The sequence below is a fragment of the Carcharodon carcharias genome, chromosome 21, assembly GCF_017639515.1.
Source record: "Carcharodon carcharias isolate sCarCar2 chromosome 21, sCarCar2.pri, whole genome shotgun sequence".
NCBI lineage: Eukaryota > Metazoa > Chordata > Chondrichthyes > Lamniformes > Lamnidae > Carcharodon > Carcharodon carcharias.
The window spans coordinates 30,086,524-30,113,027 of NC_054487.1; the positions used below are offsets into that span (position 1 = coordinate 30,086,524).

Below are 26,504 nucleotides of genomic sequence, written 5' to 3' on the forward strand. Positions count from 1 at the left end.
GACTGATTGCGGTTGGCGGTCTGTCCCCCGGCCGATCCTGGGCCCGCCGATCTCATCTGCCCACCGACCTAAAAATCTTGCCCCAGGTATGCAAATTCATTCTTGGCTGGTACCACAATGGAAAGGGGATAATGAGGCAATTTAACACCACCTTATTGGGTTTAATGCAAGAACAATTTGTAAATAAAAAATGACAAAAAATATATTATGGATGTGAGAAATTGCCCTTATCCCTGATCAACCTCTATTTGGATAAAGAATCTACTGCTGCAAGCCACGATAGTAAAAGTTAAGCTCCTGAAATTATCAAATTATATTTGCATGTCTGGGGTGAGAATACAAAAGGCACCTAAAATAAGTAGATTTAAGGTCTTAAAAATTAAAAAAGACACAGGCCCTGTGTATTTAGTAGGATTCATGGACTCAGTTCCCTTAATACTGATTGACGGGTTGGGTGTATGATTCCAATGTAATTTCTATGTAAATCATTGACAATTTACTGTTGCACGATGCAAAAACTCATGGTAGCTGACTTGCAGAGGCAGAGCAGCTTAATGTTATGCTTTTTCCTTTTGGCATTTATCATAATTTTCAACTGCAGTGATTTCTTACCAAAAGTCACCCGGTAGCGCAGAACTTGAGTATTGTTGAAAAAAGAGACATGGAGCAGAATTTTCCATTCCAGGACTAAGTCCCATGGTGGGGGCAGGAACGGGGTTCCCAATGAGGAGGTGGTGGGAATTCGCGCCATATCATGTGATGCCAGCCTCATTCATTATGCAGTCAGGGGTTTCCTGACGATTTTCACAATGGCACAGGCTACTTGACATGCATCTTGTCGTCATATCCAAGTGCCATATTTAAAAGGCGTCCCGATATCACACTTACCCACTGTTGAAGAAGGAGATGGCCTGCCAATCCTAGGGACTTCCGGCCCTCAGATTCAGTGATGCATCCTTGGAAGTCCTGCAGTGGAGGCCAGAAGGGGCATCCTCTACCAGATGATGGAAGGAGGCGGCCAAGCCATCACACTAACCCTGCATGGGAGGAAGTCTCCAGGGAGGTCAGTGCCCAAGGGCCTCCACCAATGCTGCAAACAGATGAATGACCTCATCTGCTCCACCAGGGTAAGTGAACGCTCAACTGCTCACACTAACCTCACTAAACAGTACAGGGAACATGGGCTTCAGTGGCACGGGCACCATCCGTGCTCCCCATACAAAAAGAGATACTCAACATGATGAGGTGATGCCTCATAACCCCACAGCACTCCAACTAGTCTGCAGGTGGAGGTGTCACTGTGAGTTCCTGACCCTTCCACACAGAGAGCTCAAATGCTGTCTGGGCGGGAGGGGGGGGATGGGGAGGTTTGAAGCAGGTTAGGCCTCGAATGCACCAGCAAGCACAAAGCCTTATCCTTCTTACTGCATGGGCTCACCGCTCTGGAAGGCGCTGCTCCAGAACCCTTGTGGACAACCTGAAATGCATCAATCACATGGCAAACAATCCAGTGGGTTATTTGTAAGCATAAGAAAGATGTATGAAATCCAACTGCTCTCAACCCCATCTTCTTTCTTTGCACAGGAAAAATTCAGGCACAAAAGGGGAGAGAGAGAGAGATGATGGGAGGGGCCAGCCTGACCTCAAGAACATCATTGACTTTGAGGAGCGACAGCCCAGCTGGCTGGGGAGGAACCAGACCAGGTCTGTGGAGATGGAGAGGATGGCGGGCAGCCTCCATCCAGTAAGGATCCATGCATATCACAGAAACCTAAGGGTCATGCGTTTCTCCATGTTGGAGGCAACTCATGCAGTCACTCACTCTCTCCTCTCTCATTTACAGGTGCCAGCAGGAAGAGGGCAATTCATCCAGTCCACAGGGGACTGAGAACATTGGGGAAGAGGAAGAAAGTGCACCTGTAGAGGCATCACAGCAGTCACCTGTACTCTCATACACTTCAGTGGTTACTAGATGTAGTTCAGGCAGGGCCTCGCATTCTGATGGTTACCACATGGACACGTGCAGCAGAAAGGAGGCAGGGGCAGCCAAGCTCACTGGCACTTGGGGAATTGCTGGGGAAGGGGCATTTGCTCCATCTAAGAGGGATGACCAGCCTCTAGTATCGGCCCTGTCCAAGGTGCTGGGGCTGCAGTGAAAGGCAGGGGAATATCAGGCTGAGGCCCTCAGAGAGGCACGTGAGGCGGTGGAGTCCATTCGCCCGCTCTCTGATGAAGTGGTGCCGACATGTGCTCGCATTGACGTCTCCATGGTGGATGCCTTGGAGAACCTGGTCCAGCAGAACACCCAGCTCCTGCCAGAGACGCATACAGACCTGCATTCCATCACTGTAGCCATGGACGAGCACTGTGGCTACTCGAGGGAGGAGGCACCTCAACCTCCCTCCAGGTGCACCTTCCCCTCAAGGAGTCAGGCAGGACGCCTCGGGCAGTTAAAGGGAGGAGAAGCAGCTGTTGAACACCCTTGAGCTCTCCACTCAGGACTATCTAAAGGTGTCCAGCCCTTTGGAACCTCCCTTGCCTGTGACCCCTTCATTTTTGTCCTCTGTGACTGCAGATGGAGAAGCCGCCCCATAGCAGGGCAGCCAAAGTAAGCTGGGGCCCTCCAGAAGACTACAGTCCCTAGAACCTTGGACCAGAGCAGCAGTGAATAATCTCTCATGACTCTGGCTGTCCAGTGGCACCTAGATAAAATGGGAGTTTCTACTACTCTGCTGTTGTCAGAATCTTCCATATTTGCAGATGCAGATATAACGAGAAGTCAGTGCTTTCAAAGGAAAACTGAAATAAACAATATAATCTTGGTGTGAAATAACACTGAATGGAGCAGAGCGTGAAGGAAGCTAAATTGGTAAAAAGGAGGTTTCGGCAGTGTTGATTGACAGTGGTGGAAACAAAACAATGAAAGACTTCTGGGAAGTGTATTCATAGATTGTTATCTTAAATCCACTAAGTCCCTTCAGCCTTGAAAGGAGAATGGCTATTATGTGAATAGAAAATCATGAGCACCTTTTTAACTTGTACGACAACTGCAGGATAACGTGTACAAGAAAGTTCAAGACTAACAGGGATAATAGGTTATTTTTTATGATGACAAACTGTAAATAGTGGGATACATCTGATGCAAAATACCTGCTCAATTCATCTGTCATCTCCTTATTTTCCATGATTAATTCCTAGACTCACTTTCTATATGACCAATGCTCACTTTGTTAACTTTCCTTCCTTAAATATCAATAGAGAGTCTTATTATCTGTCTTTATATTTCTATCTAGTTTTCTCTCATACTCTGATTTTTCCCTCCTTATTAATCTTTTTGTCATTCTTTGCTGTTCTTAATATTCTGTCCAATCTTCTGACCTGCCACCCATCTTTGCACAATTATATGCTTTTACGTCTAGTATCGGAAGAAAGTGCACCTGTAGAGGCATCACAGCAGTCACTTGTACTCTCATACACCTCAGTGGTTACAGATGTAGTTCAGGCAGGGTCTCGCATTCTGGTGGTCACCACATGGACACGTCTGATATTGTCTTTAACTTTTTTAGTTAACCACGGGTGGTAGGTCCTCTCCTTGGAATTTTTTTCTCTCATTGGAACGTAACTATTCTGTGTATTCTGAAATATCCCTTTAAATGTCTGCCACTGCATATCTATTGACCTATCCCTCAACCTCATTTGCCAATTCACTTTAGCTAGCTCTGCTTTCATGCCCTGACAATTGCTCTTATTTATGTTTAATAGGTTATTCTTGGACCCACTCTTCTTTCCTTCAAGCTGATTGTAAAATTCAATCATATTATGATTGCTGCTACCTAGGGGTGCCTTCACTATGAGGTTGTCAATTGATCTTATCTCGTTGCACAATATCAGGTCTAGTAAAGCCTGCTCTCTGGTTGGCTCCAAAACGAGCTGTTCTAAAAACTATCCCCAAAACATTCTCTGAACATTATCTTTTCCCATCTGATTTTTCCAGTGCATATGTAGATTAAATCCCCCATGATTATCACCTTTCTGACAAGTTCCCATTATCTTTACTTTAATACTCTGCCCTACAATGTAGTTACAATTAGTGGGCCTGTTCACCGGTCCCACAAGTGACTCCTTGCCTTTATTATTTCTCATCTCAACCCAAACTGCTTTTACATCCTGAGCTTAGGTCATCCCCCTTTAATGTGTTAATGCCATCATTAATTAACAGAGCCACCCCTCCACCTTTTCCTAGCTTCCTGTCCTTCCTAAATGTCATAGACCCTTCAACATTCAGGCCCCAATCAATGTCATCCTGTAGCCATGTCTCTGTAATGGCTATCAGATTATATTTATTTATCTCTATTTGCGCTATCAATTCATCTGTTTTGTTTTGAATGCTACGTGCATTCAGATACAGAGTCTTTAGTTTTGTCCTTTTGTTATTTTTGTAATACCTAGCCTTAGCTGCTGATTTACTCTTAGATTTGTACTCTCTGTCCTTTCCTGTCACGATCTGATTATCATTTCCCATATTAGTACCTTTCTCTCTTGGCTTGCCTCTACTCGTTTACCACATCTTCCCAAATTTTCCCCCAATATTTAGTTTAAAATCCTCCCTACTTCCCCAGTTATGTAGCTCGCTAGAACATCAGCCCAGCAGAGTTCAGGTGTAACCGTCCCAATGGTGCAACCCCCACTTTCCCCAGTACTGGTGCCAATGCCCCATAAACCAGAATGCACTTCTGCCACACCAGTCTTTGAGCCACGCATTCATTTCTCTAATCTTATTTGCCCTATGCCAATTTGCACTTGGATCAAGTAATCATGCAAAGAATATTTCCCTTCAGGTTCTGCTTCTTATTTTGGTGCCTAGCTTTTCATATACTGACTATGCAGAATCTCCTTCCTCAGCCTGTCTATGTCGTTGGTACCGACATGGACCATGAAAACTGGATTCTCCCCCTCCCGCTGTAAGTTCCTCTCCAGCCCTAAGCAAATGTCCTGAACTATGGCACTAGGCAGGCAACACAGCTGTCTGGACTCTCGCTCTTTGCTGCAGAGAACAGTGTCAATCCCACTCAGTATACTGTCCCTACTACCACAACATCCTTTTTGCTCCCCTCACTTGAATGGCTTCTTGTACCACATTGGTCAGTCAGCTTATCCACCCTGCAGCCCCCACTCTCATCCAAACAGGCTGAAAGAACCTTGAGCCTGTTGGACAATTGCAGAGGTTGACATTCCTGCACTTGTGCCCTCTGGGTCCCTTTACCTGCCTCAGCTGCAGTCATACCCTCTTGGCCACGACCACCTTCCAAATCAGAAGACCCTATTGTAAGGGCTCTGACCGTCTCCTGTTACAAAGCATCCAGGTAACTTTCCTCCACCCTGATGTATCACAGTGTCTGCTGCTTGACCTCCAGCTCAATGACTCTGAGCCAAAGCTCTTCAAGCTGCAAACACTACAGACTTGTTTGCCCTGGATTACACTGTTTCCAGGAGCTCCCCCATGCTGCAGCCTTGACATATCACTTGTCCTGCCATTCTTGTGTGTTTCAATTAGCTATATAATTATTTTATTCAATTATTTATTTTACTTTATGTATTCTATGCCACTGGGATCAGTGCTGGGGACTCAACTATTTATAATCTATACTAAAGACGTGGATGAAGAGACCAAGTGTATTATTGCCAACTTTGCCAATGATACAAAGATAGATGGGAAAGCAAATTGTGAGGAGGGTTTTCCCTCCAAGCAACAGAAGTTGGGACAGTTTCCATTTCCTGAACAGACCCCTGGTGGGGGGGGGGGAACAGTCACTCATTTTCATTGGCATGGGTTTCAGCAGGCTCTCCAAGCTAGAGGGCCAATCAGAGTCTTCTGGCTTGAGAGCAGCAGCAGTAGGCTATAATGGAAGTGAAGGAACAGAGAGAACATGCTTACTGATGCTCAGTTTGGGTTCTACCAGGGTTACTCAGCTCCTGACCTCATTTACAGCCTTGGCCCAAATATGGACAAAAGAGCTGAACTCCAGAGGTGAGGTGAGGTGAGCGTAACTGCCCTTGACATCAAGGCAGCATTTGCCCTAGCATAGCATCAAGGAGCCCGAGCAAAACTGGAATTGGGGGAAAACCCACCGCTAGTTGGAGTCATACCTAGCACAAAGGAAGATGGTTGTGCTGGTTCGAGATCAATCATCTTCATTCCAAGGCGTCACTGCAGGAGTTCCTTAGAGTAGTGTCCTTGGCCCAACCATCTTCAGCTGCTTCATCAGCACCTACCTTCCATCATAAGGTCAGAAATGGGGATGTTTGCTGATGATTGCACAATGTTCAGCACCATTCTCAGCTCCTCAGATGCTGAAGCAGTCCAAATGCAGCAAGACCTGGACTATATCCAGGATTGGGCTGACAAGTGACAAGTAACAGTTGCACCACACAAGTGCCAGGCAATGACGATCTCCAACAAAAGAGAATCTAACCGTCGTCCCTTGGCATTCAATGGCATTACAATCACTGAATCCCCCATTATCAATATCCTGGTGGTTACCGTTGACCAGAAACTGAACTGGACTAGCAAGTAAGTCACCTCCTAACTCCCCATCTACAAGGCACAAGTCAGGAGTGTGATAGAATACTCTTCACCTGCCTGGAGGAGTGCAGCTCCAACAACACTCAAGAAGCTTGACACCATCCAGGACAAAGCAGCCCGCTTGTTTGGCACCTCATCCACGAACATTCACTCCCTCCAATATTGACGAACAGTGGCAGCAGTGTGTACCATATAAAAGATGCACTGCAGGAACTTACCAATGCTCCTTAGGCAGCAACTTCCAACCCTCGACCACTACCACCTAGAAGGACAAGGGTGACAGACACATGGGAACACCATCACCTGCAAGTTCTCCTCCAAGCCACCCACCATCCTGACTTGGAACTATGTCACTGTTTCTTCAATGTCACTGGGTCAAAATGCTGGAACTCCCTCCATAACAGTACTGTAGGTGTACCTACACCACAGGAACTGCAGCAGTTTAAGAAGGCAGATCACCACCACCTTCTCAAGGGCAATTAGGGATAGGCAATAAATGCTGGCCTAACCAGTGATGTCCACATCCCATAAATGAATAAAAAAAAGTCAACATGGAGGTCCTTTCACTACAACTTTTTTGCACCTTTAATTAAAAAATAGATTAGCACTCAGTTCGCCACTGTGGGGAGGGTCAGGCGAATCACTTTTCAGGGTGGCCTGTGACCAGTCTCACCCAAGGAAGTAGGAGGGCCTCAAAGCCTGCCTGGAGAAATAGCCCCCTTGGACTTCTGCTGCCTACCAGCAGGCACCTAAGCTGGCCCCCAAAGGTGTGGGAAACTGGAGGCTGACTCCAAAATACCAATCAACCTTCTTTATTTAGACTTAATTAGGCTCTTAATCACCCTAATTGGCTACCCATGGCATGGTGGGTAGCCCTGCCTGTGCCGACCCAGTCTCCGCAATCAGGTATGTCGCCCAGCGAGGCTAATTTTCAGCCAAGCCTGCTTCTAAACTCAATCCCAGCGGGGGATGAAAATCCAGCCCAAAGTATCTGTAAAGGGTTATAAATAGGTTAATTGAGTGGCCAAGAATTTAGCAGATGGAGTGTATGATGGGAAAATGTGAGGTTATTCACTTTGGTAAGAACAATAGAAAAGGAAAATATTATTAAATGAAGAGATTCTACAGAAATCTACTATGTAAAGGGATCTGGGTGTCCTTGTTAATGAATCACAATAAGTTAGCATGCAGGTACAGCAAGTAATTTAGGAAAGCACATTGAATGTTGTCCTTTATTGCAGGTGAAATGGAGTATAAGAGTAAGGAAGTCTTGCTATACCTGTACAGGGCAATGGTGAGACCACACCTAGAGTTTTTGCCTCTTTATTTAAGGAGGGATATACTTGCATTGAAGCCAGTTCAGAGAAGGTTCACTTGGTTGATTTCTGGGATGAAGCAGTGTTCTTATGAGGAAAGTTTGCACAGCATGGGCCTATACTCACTGGGGTTTAGCAGAATGAGAGGTGATCTTATTGAAACATATAAGATTCTGAGGGGACTTGTCAGGGTGGATGCTGAGAGGGTGTTTCCCCTTAGGGGGGGAGGGGAATGTAGAACTAGGGGGCATAGTTTCAGAATAAGGGGTTGCCCATTTAAGACAGAGATGAGGAAGAATTTCTTCTTTCAGAGGGTCATGAATCTTTAGAATTTTCTACCCTAGACACCTATACAGACTGAGTCATTGAATATATTCAAGACTGAATTAGACATATTCTTGAACGATAAGGTAGTCAAGGATTATGGAGAAAAGGCAAAAAAGCGGAGTTGAGGCCGAGATCAGATCAGCTCAAGGGGACTATCGGATGGCCTGCAACCTAGGGTCTTAAAAGGAGTGGCTGCAGAAATAGTAGATGCATTGGTCTGAATCTTCCAAAAATTCTTAGATTCTGGAAAGGCCCCAGTAGATTGGAAAATAGCTAACGTAACACCTTTCTTCAAGAGCTACAGGCTAGTTAGTCTAACAGCTAACATCATAGAAAAATTGCTAGAATCCATTATTAACAAGGTTACAGCAGGGTACTTAGAAAATCATAATTTGATCAGGCAGAGTCAACATGACTTTGTGAAAGGGAAATTGTGTTTAATTAACTTATTAGAGTTTTTTGAGGAAGTAACAAGCAAGGTGGATAAAGGGGAACCTGTAGATGTCGTGCACTTAGATTTAAAGAAGGCATTTGATTAGGTGCCACATCAAAAGTTACTGCACAAGTTAAGATTATAAGGTGTAGAGGGTAACATATTAGCTTGGATAAAAGATTGGTTAGCCAACAGGAAACAGAGAATAGGGATAAGTGGGTCTTTTTTGGGTTGCCATGTTGTAACTAGCGGAGTGCCATAGGGACTTAGGACCTCAACTATTTGCAATCTACATCAATAATTTGGATGAAAGGATTAAATGTATGGTTGCTAAATTTACCAATGACACCAAGGTAGGTAGGAAACTAAGTTGTCAAGAGGAGGTGGAGAGTCTGCAAAGGGATATGGACAGGTTAAATAAGTGGGCAAAGATTTGGCAGGTAGAGCATAATGTGGGAAAATGTGAGCTTGTCCACTTTGGCATGGAGGAATAGAAAAGCAGCATACTATTTAAATAGAAAGACTGCAAAACTCAGTGGTACAGAGGGACCTGGGCGTCATATTAAATGAATCAAAAAAAATTAGTATCAATATGCAGCAAGTGATTAGGAAGGCAAATGTATTGTTGACAAAACAAAAACAAAAACAGAATTACCTGGAAAAACTCAGCAGGTCTGGCAGCATCGGCGGAGAAGAAAAGAGTTGACGTTTCGAGTCCTCGTGACCCTTCGACAGAACTTGAGTTCGAGTCCAAGAAAGAGTTGAAATATAAGCTGGTTTAAGGTGTGTGTGTGGGGGGGTGGAGAGAGAGAGAGAGAGAGAGAAGTGGAGTGGGGGTGTGGTTGTAGGGACAAACAAGCAGTGATAGAAGCAGATCATCAAAAGATGTCAACAACAATAGAACAAAAGAACACATAGGTGTTAAAGTTAAAGTTGGTGATATTATCTAAACGAATGTGCTAATTAAGAATGGATGGCAGGGCACTCAAGGTATAGCTCTAGTGGGGGTGGGGAGAGCATAAAAGATTTAAAAAAAATTTTTTTAAAAATAATGGAAATAGGTGGGAAAAGGAAAATCTATATAATTTATTGGAGAAAAAAAAAGGAAGGGGGAAACAGAAAGGAGGTGGGGATGGGGGAGGGAGCTCACGACCTAAAGTTGTTGAATTCAATATTCAGTCCGGAAGGCTGTAAAGTGCCTAGTCGGAAGATGAGGTGTTGTTCCTCCAGTTTGCGTTGGGCTTCACTGGAACAATGCAGCAAGCCAAGAACAGACATGTGGGCAAGAGAGCAGGGTGGAGTGTTAAAATGGCAAGCGACAGGGAGGTTTGGGTCATTCTTGCGGACAGACCGCAGGTGTTCTGCAATAGCGGTCGCCCAGTTTACATTTGGTCTCTCCAGTGTAGAGGAGACCACATTGGGAGCAATGAATGCAGTAGACTAAGTTGGGGGAAATGCAAGTGAAATGCTGCTTCACTTGAAAGGAGTGTTTGGGTCCTTGGACGGTGAGGAGAGAGGAAGTGAAGGGGCAGGTGTTGCATCTTTTGCGTGGGCATGGGGTGGTGCCATAGGAGGGGGTTGAGGAGTAGGGGGTGATGGAGGACTGGACCAGGGTGTCCCGGAGGGAGCGATCCCTACGGAATGCCGATAGGGGGGGTGAAGGGAAGATGTGCTTGGTGGTGGCATCATGCTGGAGTTGGCGGAAATGGCGGAGGATGATCCTTTGAATGCGGAGGCTGGTGGGGTGATAAGTGAGGACAAGGGGGACCCTATCATGTTTCTGGGAGGGAGGAGAAGGCGTGAGGGCAGATGCGCGGGAGATGGGCCGGACACGGTTGAGGGCCCTGTCAACGACCATGGGTGGAAAACCTCGGTTAAGGAAGAAGGAGGACATGTCAGAGGAACTGTTTTTGAAGGTAGCATCATCGGAACAGATGCGACGGAGGTGAAGGAACTGAGAGAATGGGATGGAGTCCTTACAGGAAGCGGGGTGTGAGGAGCTGTAGTCGAGATAGCTGTGGGAGTCGGTGGGTTTGTAATGGATATTGGTGGACAGTCTATCACCAGAGATTGAGACAGAGAGGTCAAGGAAGGGAAGGGAAGTGTCAGAGATGGACCACGTGAAAATGATGGAGGGGTGGAGATTGGAAGCAAAATTAATAAATTTTTCCAAGTCCCGACGAGAGCATGAAGCGGCACCGAAGTAATCATCGATGTACCGGAGAAAGAGTTGTGGAAGGGGGCCGGAGTAGGACTGGAACAAGGAATGTTCCACATACCCCATAAAGAGACAGGCACAGCTGGGGCCCATGCGGGTACCCATAGCCACACCTTTTATTTGGAGGAAGTGAGAGGAGTTGAAGGAGAAATTGTTCAGCGTGAGAACAAGTTCAGCCAGACGGAGGAGAGTAGTGGTGGATGGGGATTGTTCGGGCCTCTGTTCGAGGAAGAAGCTAAGGGCCCTCAGACCATCCTGGTGGGGAATGGAGGTGTAGAGGGATTGGACGTCCATGGTGAAGAGGAAGCGGTTGGGGCCAGGGAACTGGAAATTGTTGATGTGACGTAAGGTGTCAGAGGAATCACGGATGTAGGTGGGAAGGGACTGGACAAGGGGAGAGAGAAGGGAGTCAAGATAACGAGAAATGAGTTCTGTGGGGCAGGAGCAAGCTGAGACGATCGGTCTACCGGGGCAGTTCTGTTTGTGGATTTTGGGTAGGAGATAGAAGCGGGCCGTCCAAGGTTGGGCGACTATCAGGTTGGAAGCTGTGGGAGGGAGATCCCCAGAGGAGATGAGGTCAGTGACAGTCCTGGAAACAATGGCTTGATGTTCAGTGGTGGGGTCATGGTCCAGGGAGAGGTAGGAGGAAGTGTCTGCGAGTTGACGCTCAGCCTCTGCGAGGTAGAGGTCAGTGCGCCAGACAACAACAGCACCACCCTTGTCAGCAGGTTTGATGACAATGTCAGGGTTGGACCTGAGAGAATGGAGTGCAGTAAGTTCAGAGAGAGACAGGTTAGAATGGGTGAGAGGAGCAGAGAAATTGAGACGACTAATGTCGCGCCAACAGTTCTCAATGAAAAGATCAAGAGAAGGTAAGAATCCAGAGGGAGGGGTCCAGGTGGAGGGAGAATATTGGAGATGGGTAAAAGGATCCGTTGAACTGGGAGAGGACTCCTGCCCAAAGAAGTGAGCCCGGAGACGAAGACGGCGGAAGAAGAGTTCAGCATCATGCCGAGCCCGAAATTCATTGAGGTGAGGGCGTAAGGGTATGAAACTAAGTCCTTTGCTGAGCACTGAACGTTCAGCATCGGAGAGGGGAAGGTCAGGGGGTATAGTGAATACACGGCTGGGGTTGGGATTGGAAGATGGGGTGGGGACGGAGGGACAGGCAGGGGTGGAGGGTCCTAGACGGGTGTTGGTGTCGATGAGTTGTTGGAGCTTGCGTTCCTTAGCACTTGAGAGAAAGAGAAAAAGTTTCTTGTTGAGGCGTCGGATGAGCCGAAGGATAAAATGAAACTGGGGGCACGCGCAGCTTTGAAAAAGGGTACAGTGGTGCTGCTGGAGGGAGAGGTCAAGTGTGTTCATATGGCGGCGCATGGCACTGAGTGTGGATTTCAGAATGTGACGGAAACAGCAGTCCGAGAAACGTTTTATGTCCTGGAGATACCTGTAATCCTGGGTGGGTTCGAAACATGAGGGGTGGAATTTCAGTTGAAATCCACGTGGGGTAAGTCGAAGATGGAGACAGTCACTGAGAAAGGAGATATGGCTGTGAAAGCGGGTTTTAGTGAAATGTATTGTTGGTCTTTATTGCAAGGGTAAGGAAATTTTACTGCAGCTATTAAGGGCCTTGGTGAGACCACATCTAGAATACTGTGTACAGTTTTGGTCTCCTTGTATGAAAAAAGATGTAATTGCATTGGAAGCAGTTCAGAGAAAGTTCACTTGACTCATTCCTTGGATGTGGGGCTTATCTTATGACGAATGATTGAACACATTGGGTCTATACTCATTGGAATTTAGATGAATGAGAAGTGATCTTATTGAAACATCAAAAATCCTGAGGAGACTTGATAGGGTGGATACCGGGAGGATGTTTCCACTTGTGGGACACTCTCGAACTAGGGGACACAGTTTAAGAATAAGAAGTCTCCCTTTTTAAACAGAAATGAGGAGAAATGTTTTCTCGTAGAAGGTTGTCAGCATGTAGAATTCTTTTCTCCAGAAAGCAGTGAAGGCTGGATCATCGAACTTATTCAAGAGAGAGTTAGACAGATTTTTATAGACAAGGGAGTCAAGGGTTATGGGGGAGCAGACAGGAAAGTGGAGTTGAGATCACAACCAGATCAGCCATGATTTTATTGAATGGCGAAGCAGGTTCGAAGGGCTGAATGGCCTACCCCTGCTCCTAAGTCATATGTTCCTATGTTCAAAAGAACAGTGATGCAGTGTTATTGTGGATAAATCTGTGCTCAGTAATTCAGTGTACTCAAAAAATTCAAATGAGTTTGTGGGCTGCATTAGCAGGGAGATAAAAAAAAGTACAAGTAAAATTAAAAGGTTTAAAATTAAAATTAACAGACAGTTGCAGATATCAGGAATTTGTTGTAAAAATAGATTAAGGAATTTAGCTCTATTTTCTTGAAAGAGGAGACTTTAAAGTTGGCAAATGAAACTTTGTAAAATTATCAAAGATCGCTAATAAAGCTGATCCAAGCAATTTGTTCAATGCAGCAAGGAGTTCAAATGCAAGTTAAAAATTAAGAAGGTGAAGTCAGGTAGAACATTTTCCACTCAAGTCGATTAAACTTGAATAAATTACCAAGGGAGGCTGTTGAAATCAGCATACAAAGTGGTTGTTTTTGGGAAGAACGGATTCAAGGATATGACAAGAAGCTGAAACTTTGGGTTTATTAATCAAAAAAAAAGAAAATGCTTGGTAGGCTGATATTTTTGGCGTTCCAAAAAATTGATTAGTAAATCTATTGCTTTTTTTTTGCACTTGAAAAAATTTCTTTGTCATCATGATTTTATAGTTAGAGACCATTTTTCTTCCTCACAACAGATGATAAAGCACTTAAGAGAATGTCTGAGAGTAAAACATCACAATAAAGATTTTGGATTTGGTCCCCATTATACTTTTGTGACTTTTCTGCTCTTCTTACCCTAGATATTTTGATTTCTGTATTTTAGAGTATCCTCATAGCTTCCCACAACCTTGATAATGATCCAAGGTTTTGTAATAAAAATGATGGAACTGTCAGCATTTATCGTCATTACACCTCTGACACCAAAGCAGCTGGAGTCTGTAAATGTACAGTTCTATGCAAAAATCCAGAGGTTGCTGTTTAGTTATTCTATCCTTCTCCGTAGGATGCACTGTTCAAGTCCCCACACATGGCAATTAATTAGAAATAAAGGGCAGAATTTTCCCCCCATGGTGGGGGGGGGGGGGGGGAGAGTGGGAGTTCAGGAGCGGGCAAGTGGAGATGCGCTGCCGATTAGGGGCGTGCTGCCATTTTACATAGGCGGGCCAATTAAGGCCCGCCCAGCGTGTGCGGATGCGGGGGAGAATACCTAAGCCGAGAGTGCGCTCTTTCGCGCATGCACATTGAAAGAGCGCACTCATCTCCCTGAGGCTAAGTGCTGCCTCAGGGAGATTGGCGCCAAGTTTAAAAATGTTAAAAATAGAGAAAAAAAAGAATTCCCCTGACATGTCCCCTCATGTGACACTGTCACAAACTGGGATATGTCCATCACTGCATCGAGGCTGAGAGTTTCGTGGATAGCACATTTTTAGACGTGGTCACCCCACACTTATGGAAGTGCAGACAGAGGGTGAATGGGTAACCATCGGTCAGAAGAAGGGTGTCGGGCAGGTAGTCAGGAAATCCCCAGGGTGCATCTCGCTCGAGAATTGTTTTTCTGTGTTGGAAAACGGTGAGAGTGACGGTTCCTCTGGGGAGTGTAGCCATGCTCATGGCACTGTGACTGGCTCAGCTGCACAAGGGGGGAGGAAAAAGAGGAGAAGAGCAATAGTGGTAGGAGACTCGATAGTGAGGGGAACAGACAGGCGTTTCTGCGGCCGTAGACGTGACTCCAGGATAGTATGATACCTCCCTGGTGCCAGGATCAAGGATGTCACTAAACGGCTGCAGGACATTCTAAAGGGAGAGGGCAAACAGACAGAGATCATGGTACATATTGGTACCAACAATATAGGTAGAAAGAGGGATGAGGTCCAACAAGCAGAATTTTGGGAGCTAGGAAACAGATTAAGAAACAGGCCTTCAAAGTTAATAATCTCTGGATTATTTCCAGTGCCACGTGCTAGTGAGCATAGAAATAGGTTAGTCCAGAAGAATGCGTGGCTGGAGAGACGGTGCAGGAGGGAGGGATTTAGATTTCTGGGACATTGAGACCATTTCTGGGGGGGGTGTTGGGACCTGTACAAGGCAGACGGGTTGCACCTGAACTGGAATGGGACCAACATTTTTGCAGGGATGTTTGCTAGTGCTGTTGGGGACGGTTTAAACTAACTTGGCAGGGGGATGGGATCCTGAGAGGAGGTTCAGCAGTGGGAGGTGTACAGCTAAAATTAGAAGAGAGAGCAAGTGAGTCTGGAAGGCATGGAAATTATAGGCCAGTTAAGGCACAAGGGAGTTTGGCAAGGTTGGATGGTATTTATTTTAATGCAAGGAGTTTGATGAATAAGACAGATGAGTTGAGCGCACAAATTAACACATGACGGTATGATGTCATTGCTGTCACAGAGACAGGGTTGAGAGGGGGACAGGATTGACAGCTCAATATTCCAGGATATAGGGTCTTCAGGTGAGACAGGGAAGGAGGTAAAAGAGGAGGGAGTATCACAATGTTGATCAAGGAGTCAATTACAGCACCAAGGAGGGATGACATCTTAGAAGGCTCCTCAAATGAAACCATATGGATAGAATTTAAAAACAAAAAAGGAGCAATCACATCGCTGGGACTGTACTATAGGCCCCCAAACAGTCAGACAGAAATAGAAGAGCAGATATGTAGGCAAATTTCAGAGAAGTGTAAAAATAATAGGGTAGTAATAGTGGGGGATTTCAACTTCCCCACCATTAACTGGGTTAGTCATAGTGTGATAGGTTTAGAAGGAGCGGAATTTTAAAAATGCATCCAGGAGAGCTTTTTAAGCCAGTAGGCAGAAGGTCTGACAAGAGAAGGGGGCGGTCCTGGACTTAATTTTAGGGAATGAAGCCAGGCAAGTGGTAGAAGTATCAGTGGTGGAGCATTTTGCAGATAGTGATCATAACTCTGTTAGATTCAAGGTTGTTATGGAAAAGAGCAACGATGGGCCAGAAATCAGAGTTCGAAATTGGGGGAAGGCCGATTTTAATAAGATCAGATATGATTTGGCCAGAATGGACTAGGAGCAGCTACTTTTAGGTAAATCTGCCTCAAAGCAGTAGGACTCATTCAAGAAGGAAATAGGGAGAGTAAAGGGCCAACACGTTCCAGCAAAGACAAAGGGTGGGACAAACAAATCCATGGAACCCTGGATGTCGAGGAATATACAGGATTGGATAAAGAGAAAAAGGGAGGCTTATGGCAGATACCGAGGGCTCAAAACAGTGGAAGCCCCAGAGGAGTATGGAATGTGTAGGGGGGAACTTAAAAAAGAAATTAGGAGAGCAAAAAGGGGGCATGAAAAAACATTGGCAGGTAAAATAAAGGAAAATCCAAAGTTATTTTACAAGCACATTAAGCCTAAGAGGATAACTAGGAAAAGAGTAGGGCCTATTAAGGACCATAGTGGTAATTTGTGTGTGGAGCTGGAAGATGTAGGTAGGGTTCTAAATGAATACTTTGTGTTGGTGTTCACAAGTGAGAGGGATGACGTGGATATGGAAATCAGGCAGAAGGACTATGATATAATTAAAGAAATTAGCATAGAAAGGGAGGAGGTTCTAACTGTTCTGGCAGGCTTAAAAGTAGATTAATCTCCAGGCCCAGATGAAATGTATCCCAGGCTGTTAAGTGAGGCAAGGGAGAAGATGGCAGGGGCGCTGGCAATAATTTTCAATACCTCTCTGGCCACAGGAGAGGTGCCAGAGGACTGGAGGACAGCCAATGTGGTACCGTAATTCAAGAAGAGAGGAAGGGATAAACCAGGGAACTACAAGCCAGTCAGTCTTACATCAGTGGTGGGGAAACTACTGGAAGCAATTCTGAGGGACAGAATTAATCTACACTTGGAGAGGCAGGGATTAACCAAAGACAGTCAGCATGGTTTTGTTAAGGGGAGGTCATGTCTGACCAATTTGATTGAATTTTTCGATGAGGGCAATGCATTTGACGTCGTCTACTTGGACTTCAGCAAGTCTTTTGATAAGGTACTGCATGGGAGACTGATAATGCGGGTATGAGTCCATGGGATCCAAGGCAATTTGGCAAATTGGATCCAGAATTGGCTGAGTGGCAGGAAGCAGAGGGTGATAGTTGAGGGGTGTTTTTGTGACTGGATGTCTGTGTCCAGTGGGGTTCCACAGGGATCAGTGTTGGGCCCCTCGCTGTTTGTGGTATACATAAATGATTTGTTGTATATATAAACGATTTAGACTTGAATGTTGGAAGGTTGATCAGTAAGTTCGCGGATGACACGAAAATTGTTGGGGTGATAAATAGTGAGGAGGGTAACCTTAGATTACAGGAGGATATAGACGGGCTGATCAGTGGCAAATAGAATTTAATCCAGATAAGTGTGAGGTGATGCATTTGGGCAGGACAAACAAGGCACGGGAATACATGATGAATGTTAGGACTCTGGGAAGTACCAAGGACCAGAGGGACCTTGGTGTGCATGTCCACCGGTCCATTAAGCAGGGCAGGTAGATAAAGTGGTTAAGAAGGCATATGGGATACTCGCCTTTATTAGCCGAGGCACAGAATATAAGAGCAGGAAGGTTATGCTGGAGCTGTATAAAACGCTGGTTAGGCCACAGCTAGAGTATTGCATGCAGTTCTGGAAGTCGCATTATAGGAAGGATGTGATTGCACTAGAGAGAGTGCAAAGGAGATTTACCAGGATGTTGCCTGGGCTGGAGGGTTTTAGTTATGAGGAGAGATTGGATAGACTGGAGTTATTTTCCCTGGAGCAGAGGAGATTGAGGGGGGAAATGATTGAGGTGTATAAAATTATGAGGGGCATAGATAGGGTAGACAGGAAGGAGTTTTTCCCCTTGGTGGAGGGCTCAATAACCATGGGGCACAGATTTAAGATAAGGGGTAGGAGGTTTAGAGCAGATATGAGGAAGAATTTTTTCATCCAGAGGGTGGTGGGTATCTGGAACTCACTGCTTGAAAGAATTATAGAGGCAGAAAATCTCATAACATTTAAGAAGTATTTGGATGTGCACTTGTGATGCCATGGCATACAAGGCTATGGGCCTAGTGCTGGAAAATGGGATTAGAATAGTACTTGTTTGACTGGCGCAGACTCAATAGGCTGAAGTGCCTTTTTCTGTGCTATAGACCTCTATGATTCCATGACTCTATGACAGGGTAGATGTCAAAAAGCATTTCTGCGCATAGTGGATGGTGGAAATCTGAAACTCTCTCTCCAAAACAGCTGTTGAGGCTAGGTTAATTAAAAACTTCAACACTGAGTTTGGTACAGCTTTGTTAGGAAAAGGGCATTAAGAGCTATGGAACCAAGGTGGGTAGATGGGCGCTGAGATACAGATCAGCTATGATCTAACTAAATAGTGGAACAGGCTCAAGGAGCTAAATTCAAAATTCACTAACCGCAATTTATCTAGTTGTAGCTACATTATGTAATTTATACAACATTTCATAGTCATAGAGTTTTGAGAACAATATGGATGTGATACAGCAAGAAAGAAAAAATAATTTTCAGAAAGTGAAAATATTTAGGAGAAACTTCATTCATTTTAGAACACTCTTGCATGATCAGGTTTGGCCAGCAGTGGACTGGTTCTATTAAATGCTTAGCTGCTCAGTTGTAAAATAACATTTGCAAACAAATACCTTTCCCTAATTTACTCCATCTCTTGCAGTAACAGTTTTCTGAACAATGTAAACACAATTATTAGCTGCCACCAGATGCTATTCAATATTTATAAATGTTAACGCTTCAGCTGGGATGAGGAGCCTCTTCACAGTTGGAACACTGCTATTGTCATAGACAGATGCTGTGTCTGTCAGATTTCTTCCCGCTACAACAAAAAAGTTATTCAGCTATTTAACTACTCATGTACAAGATAAGGTGTCAGGATTTTAGTAGCCATCTGGAAGACAGGCTAGGAAGGTGGGAGGCCTTGTAAATTGTGGCGGAAGGGCGTCAGGAGGGGAGCCCGAAGTTTTCCTGTCACTTCAGGTTATTCTGAACGATAGGAATGGCAGCAGCGGTCAATTAAACCAATTAATTGACTAATTGAACGAATTAATGGCCATTCTCCATCATTTTACCGGCGTGGGGACGGGCTGCCACCACATGGGGAAACTGTCAGGTAAACCATAGTGGTCTCCCAGTGGGTTCCTGAGAATGCCTTTCTTAATGAATATTATTGGTAAAGATGCTGCAACTACTAAGAAACCAACTTAAATGAAAAACACTTTTCTGGCTGGTTTCTAAAAGTTGAGACCAACAAGCATAAGTGATTTCCCACCACTGTAATCTTCAGCAATGACAGTAAATGGAAGGTGAATGATAGACACAAGAATAAAGGTACTTGACTCTCTCCTTGGCACTAATCCTTCCTCGTATTGCAACAGAAATACATTTCGGACTACTCATTAGTCCCATGAATTCCAATCTGTTTAAAGCTGGCAGGAATAAAAATGTATCTTGAATGTATTATATTTATCAACTAGTTATATGTATGCATGCACGTATAATTTTCTCAAACTATTTTTCTCAACTTTCTTTCACTATGGTACAGAAGGAAATGTGAATGCTTAGAGCAGGTTGAAAGGCAATCAGATAATTACCAGCCATTGCTTTTTCCCTCCGATTTGTGAAATTGTTCCATAAGAATATTAGGAGCAGGAGTTGGCCATATGGCCCCTTGAGCTTGCTGTGTTATTTAATATGTTTATGGTCAATCTTTGAGCTCAACTCTACTTTCCTGCCCAATCATCCTAACCCCCGATTCCCCAGAATCCAAAAATCTATCAATCTCAGCCTTGAATACGCTGAACAATTGAGCACCCAAATCCATCTGGAGGAGAGAATTCCCAAGATTTACAACCTAAGTGAAGTCCTCCTCATGTTAGTCTTAAATGGTTGACCCTTTATTCTGAGGCTATGCCTGGTAGTTTTAAACTTGTCAACTAGGGGAAACAACTTCTCAGCATCTACCCTGTCAAGTTCCCCCCCCCCAGAATCTTATATGCCTTAATGAGATCACCTCTCATTCTTTTAAATTCCAGAGAGTAGAGGGCAATTTTGCTCAACTTCTCATCATGAAGGACAATCCTCTCATCTCCTTCCTTAGGTAAGGAGATCAAGACTTTGCAACATATTGCAGGTGTGGCCTCACCACCTTGCAATAAAGACCAAAATGTAATTTGCCTTCCTAATTGCTTACTTGACCTGTAGGCAAACTTTGGGTTTCTTCTATGAAGGCATCCAAATATTTCTGAAACAAAAACAAAAAATGTTGGGAAAACTCAGCAGGTCTGACAGCATCTGTGGAGAGAAAAACAGAGTTAATGTTTCGAGTCCGTATGACTCTTCTTCAGGGCTGAAAGAAGTAGAAATGTGGTGAAGTATATCCTGTTAAAGGGGGCGGAACAAGTGAGGCTGGATAGAAGGCCGATAGGTGGAGACAAAGGAGAGATTGCAAAAGATGTCACAAACAAAAGGTCAAGGGGGTGTTAATGGTGGTGGTACTGGCTAAAGGAGGTGCTAAAGGTGACATGAAGAGTGGAAAGCAGAATGTGATAATGGCATGACCAGGGTAAGCACTCTGGAAAGTGACAGGTGGCCCTAGAGGGGGTGGGTGGTGGGTAAAAAGATCATAAAGGCTAAAAACTGCAGATAAAACACTGAATAAAAATGGAAATAAATTTAAAAAGTAATAATAATGAAAATAAGTGGGGGGGAAATAAATAAAATAAATATTGAAAAATAAAAATGAATAAGAAAAAAGGGGGGGATCAAAAAGGGAGTGAGGATGGTGGAGAGAGTTCATGGTCTGAAGTCGTTGAACTCAATGTTAAGTCCGGAAGGCGGTAAAGTGCTTAATCGGAAGATGAGGTGCTGTTACTCCAGTTTGTGTTGAACTTCACTGGACCATTGCAGCAGGCCAAGGATGGACATGTGGGCATGAGGGCAGGATGGTGTGTTGAAATGGCAAGCGACATGAAGGTCTGGGTCATGCTTGCGGACAGACTGAAGGTGTTCCGCAAAGCGGTCTCCCAGCCTGCGTTTGGTCTCTCCAATGTCGAGGAGAACACATTGGGAGCAACGAATGCGCTGCTTCACTTGAAAGGAGTGTTTGGGCCCTTGGATGTTGAGGGGGGGGGGCGGGGGAAGTAAAGGGGCAGGTGTTGCACCTTCGGCGATTGCGTGGGAAGGTGCCATGGGAACGGGTTGAGGTGTTGGGGGAGATGGAGGAGTGGACCAGGGTGTCCCGGAGGGAACGGTCCCTACGGAATGCGATGGGGGGCAAAGGGAAGATGTGTTTGGTGGTAGCATCATGATGGAGTTAGCAGAAATGGTGGAGGATGCTCCTTTGAATGTGGAGGCTGGTGGGGTGAAAAGTGAGGACAAGGGGGACCCTATCGTGGTTCTGGGAGGGAGAGGAAGGTGTGAGGGCAGGGGCGCCGGAGATGGGTCTGACACGGTTGAGGGTCCTGTCAACCACCATGGGTGGGAAACCTCGGTTAAGGAGGTTAAGATCCTGCCATTATCAAATTCTGCTTTCTACTCTTCATGTCACCATTAGCATCTCCTTTAGCCAGTACCACCAACATTAACACACCCCTTTGACCTTTTGTTTGTGACATCTTTTGCAATCTCTCCTTTGTCTCCAGCTATCGCTGGCCTTCTATCCAGCTTCACCTGTTCCGCCCCCCCTTTAACAGGATATATTTCACCACATTTCTATTTCTCTTCAGCTCCGAAGAAGAGTCATATGGACTCGAAACGTTAACTATTTTTCTCTCCACAGATGCTGTCAGACCTGCTGAGTTTTCCCAGCATTTTTTGTTTTTGTTTCAGATTTCCAGCATCCGCAGTATTTTGCCTTTATCCAAATATTTCTGAACACTATTTAAATATTTCCCCATTTTAAAAAATTGTTTTTTTATTCTTTGGATTAAAGTGAATAACCTCACACTTCCCTACATACACACAATCTGCCACATTATTGCTCACCCACTGAACCTGTCTATATCTCTTTGAAGTCTCTTTGTGTCCTTCTTACAGCTTACTATCCCACCTAGCTTTGTATTATCAGAAAACCTGGATACCCTCCTCTCGGTCCCTTCATCTAAGGCATTGATATAGATTGTAAGTAGCTGAAGGGCCATCACTGATCCTTGCAGCACAGCTTGCCAACTTGAAAATGGCCCATTTATCTCTTTCTCTACTTTCTGTCTGTAACTAATTCCCTATCCATGCTAATATATTACCCCCCCCAACCTTTCTGTAATAAGTTTTTATGTGGCACCTTATTAAATACCTTTTGGAAATCCAAATATACTACATTTACAGCATCCCCTTTAACTATCATGCTATTTACATCCTCAAAAATACTCTACTGGATTTGTCATACATGATTCAAAAAAGCTGACTCTGCCTCATCATATTATGATTTTCTAAATGCCTTATTAGCACTTTCTTAATAATGGACTCCAGCATTTTCCCAAAGGACTGATGTCAGACTAACTGACCTGTAGATCCCTGTTTTTTTTCCCTCCCTTTCTCGAAAAGCAATGTGATATTTAAGCAGTGATTTTACTTGAAGCAAGGGAGAACTTCAAATAAAGCAAGATGCTTTAAAACTTATTGTAAACACAACATGTAAACTGCATTGGCCCAGTTGACCCTGATTGCCTGAGCCTTTTCCCATCATACTGCATGCTTTTAAGGCTTATTGTCTTGGATACTGAAGACATTGGGCAGAACTTAGTGCCCTCCCCCATGGTGACTTTGGAGGTGGTGAGGCATTTGATAAGGTGAGGGTGGCAGGGGGACCAACTACCTTCCCGCATCCACCCCAATTAAGACCGGGGCTGGAAGGTCCATAGGCGGCCTTTCCATCCCACTGCTAACTGAGGTCCTTAAGTGGCCAATGAATCCTCACTTAAGGGTCTTATCCCACCGGTGCTAGTATTAACTCACAGATGGGTAGGAGCTAGCCATGTAGGAGAATGACGAGCAAAACCTGACGTGTTGCTTGCAAGCTCCTGGGGTGGCTTCATCATTCAAAGGCACGCAGTGCCTGATCGAGGGACCTGGCATCAGGAAGGGGAGGGGCTTGCACCACCACCTCCAAAGTAGCCATGGGGAGGGCACTAAGTTCAGCCCAATGTCTTCAATACCCAAGAAAGCCACCCCACTTGCCTATGCTGCCAATCCCCTCACCCTCCCTCTTCCCATCATCCCTCACGTGTGCCTGCGTCCCTCTGCGATCCAAGGCCTAGAGTGGGTGCAGTACCCGCAGGATGATGCCTTCCCCGTGACACTGCTGAATACAAGAGAGTTGCCGGCCTCTGATTGGGCAGGACTTCCAGCCCTGGGGGCCTTGATCCTGGGGAAAGCCCCATCACTGGCCTGCTAGTGTGGTTGAGTGGCACTTAATTGGGCAGGCCTTCTTAAAAAAGTGATGCAGGGTTCCTGCTGTTGCCTCCATTAAATCCAGCCCATTATCTTGCCATGTTCTTATTACATCCAAACTTCTGCAAATCTTGGGGCTTTGGTCATTGCAGACACTCCTGACGATGCCCATTCTGTCTTTTAAGTCTCTTCTTGTAATTTCTCTCTGTGCTTTGGGCTTTGAAGCTCCAATGACCTTTCAACTGCTACATCTAAGCTGTCCTGCAAACAAAATTAGCCCTTTCACAAGAAAATGCTTTCAGCTGTTGGCGTGCTTCCCATCAGTGTTTCTGTTGGGCCAAAGAAAACCTAGATCTTTGAGTCACCGAGTTAAAATATTCACCCAAAAATACAATAGGTCGGGTGTACAAATTTTATTGAAGCTTTAATATACAAGTTTAAAAAATAGATAAATAGGCGCATCCCCAATTAGGAGCAAATGCTAAATTTGCAAACACCAGATGGACAATCCAGTGTTATCTTATTCTTCTGTCCAAAGGCACAACAAACTACTGAATTGCATATGAATTGAATTCTTACCTGATAAAACTGCAATTATAAACACTTCTTAAAATAGTAGGAAGGTGATGAAATCACAGTTACATTGGCTTCAGGGAAGTAATTTGAACCGAATGGCCTAGTGCACTAATCTATGGACTGCAAGGTTAATATTACTCACCACAAGACATTCCTGGGTAACATGATGCTGATTTGTCTAACATTTGAATGAGATGTCATATCAGCAACCTTCTGACAGATAAACGTTTACACAATAAAAGAGCATAAGATATTTCTAAATAATTATGATAACACTATTTCCAATTTACTCAAAAAATGTACAAGCATTGATGTTCCACAATTTTATTACAGACCAATCAACAGCATATTGTTTAGAGGAATACCTAGTCCCATGTTAGACTTGGGGTCACACAAGGACTCTGGGGTAAGAGTCCCAAACAGTGCCAATACAAGTACAGGAGACATGCAAAATGGTTTGGCACCATATTTACTGGGGTTCTTCCCTAATGCCCACTGTAGAGGAAATTCCTTTCTTAGGGAAGGTGATGTTTCATCAATGCATTCCTCGTGTCTGGTGCAGTTTGGGGTGTGTCTCAAGAGTTCTGAGATTACCTTGACAATCCTGCCAAATGCATTCATATCTGCTGAGCACAAGCAAAAGTGCTGCTGTGGCCTAAAGTGGGGCCACACAAGGAAGTGATTAAGGACCTGCCAGCACTGATCCAATCACCTAGTTAGTACGGATGCCAAAGAGCTCCTTTTGAGCACTGGAGTCAAACTGAGCATTTCTACAGATTAAGGATGGAAGATCATCAACCTGGAACATTAACTGTTTCTCACTTCAGAGATACTGCCAGCCCTGTTGAGTATTACCAGAATTTTTTGTTATTAATTTCAGATCTCCAGCATCCGCAATATTTTTCTTTTTTTGCCCTAAATGGCGATCACTCTAACCATTAGGCAAGTTCCCATTTTATAGCACCGTAATTGTAAGCACAAGTCCCTTTTATTTATTCTCTATTCCAGTGATTTAAGCTGGGTTCACGTCCAGTTTATTGTATCAAGTAGATATCTGCCCCACCATGCATCAGTGCAAAATAATGCTGTAGACTTTTTCCCCTTTTATTTGCACCTTCTAAATTGAAGACCTGGAAAGAGCTAGATTAAGGATAGGTGATGGGGCATAACACTTTGGTTTGCTACACAGAGGGAAAATGACAGCCATGCAACTATGTATTTGGGAAATGCAGTTTTAAATTTAGAATCATGTGTCAGCTCTGCACGACAAGAGCTTCAGGGAAATTTATATTTACATTGGCTAGACTCTGCATCAGCTAACAGATAAACAATCAGCAAATTAGCAGCTGTAACAGCAAGAATTGGGCTAGAAGGTGCAAAATGAGACATTTCAAAGAAATTTCCATGATGCGAGAATTCAGATGAGTACAATTCTCTTACAAAGGTGTTTACCACTGAGGCTTTCTTTCAAAATTAAACTATTATAAAGAACCTATGTGAGCTTCAAATATTCCTTCTGTGTGTTGCTGTGAATTTTCTTTTCTTCAGGATAAATATAGAAACTGCAGCACAGAAGAGTATCATATCACCCATGGCACATACTGTCTCTTCAAATGGATGTCTATACTCTGTCATCTGTCTGCATTTTTTAATCCATTTTTCAAATTAGGAGCTCCTTTTAAATTATTAAAAAGTTATTTGGGTCAAATAATTTCACGTTTTAATAATCTTCCGTGTGAAAACTGTTTTAATTGCTTAAGCTGTTTCAACATTGATGGCACTATCAACAAAAACTGATTAAAAGACTAAATTTTCATGGCCCCTGAAGAGGGGTGGAAGGCAGGGGCCTCCTGGAGGCTCTCCCAGGGATGGGCTGGGAACTGGATCAACTGCCTGCTCCACAGAGATGTGCAATTGCTACACAAAATTAGTGCAATTAATACCCCACTTAGGGAGCATTTTGCACCAGCACCGGTTTTTAACTGATGTTGGAGTGCACCCCCCCGCCACCATATGTGGAGGCCAGCAGTTCAATTGGTGACCTCGGTGGCAGGCCGAGTGGCCATTGAAGCTGGAGGTTCCATGCTCCAATGACAAGATCACAGTTGTGAAAAGTTGCAGCCCGATTCCTGAACGTGGAGGGGTTTGTCCTCCACATTGAGGTGCTATGGCACTGACCTGCCTGCCTTAGCAGCATCCATCTCTCTCCTTGGGGCTGTCGGCCTGACATCGCTGCGGGCCCTCTGATAGGACCTGCTGTATCGGGAGCCCATCTGTCATCATTAATTAGATGGGGAGTGTTGAGGAGGCCAATTAGGAGTCTGCCTCCCAAAACGTTGCTCTGATGACAAGCCAGGCAGGCTGGGGGCCCCCACATAAGCTCGATGTCAGAATCCCGATGCCTTCTGGAAAATCCAAGCCCGGAGAATCTAATAGTGCATGAGAAAGGAATTAATATAAGATACATTGAAAAT

The 26,504-nt window shown here is 44.7% G+C and overlaps 1 protein-coding gene across 11 annotated transcripts in view; it reads right to left on the minus strand.

The window, feature by feature from the left end:
• Positions 1–26,504, minus strand: part of erc1b (ELKS/RAB6-interacting/CAST family member 1b) — a 1,202,158-nt gene that overhangs the window by 564,455 nt on the left and 611,199 nt on the right. Inside the window, exon 17 of one of the 11 annotated variants that reach the window (XM_041215851.1) lies at positions 25,526–26,459. The exons of the other annotated variants lie outside the window; for them this stretch is intronic. Coding sequence (XP_041071785.1) covers positions 26,009–26,459 — 451 coding nt within the window. The 3' untranslated portion in view covers positions 25,526–26,008. Of the gene's footprint in view, positions 1–25,525; positions 26,460–26,504 lie in introns of those variants that run through there. 11 annotated transcript variants of the gene reach the window in all.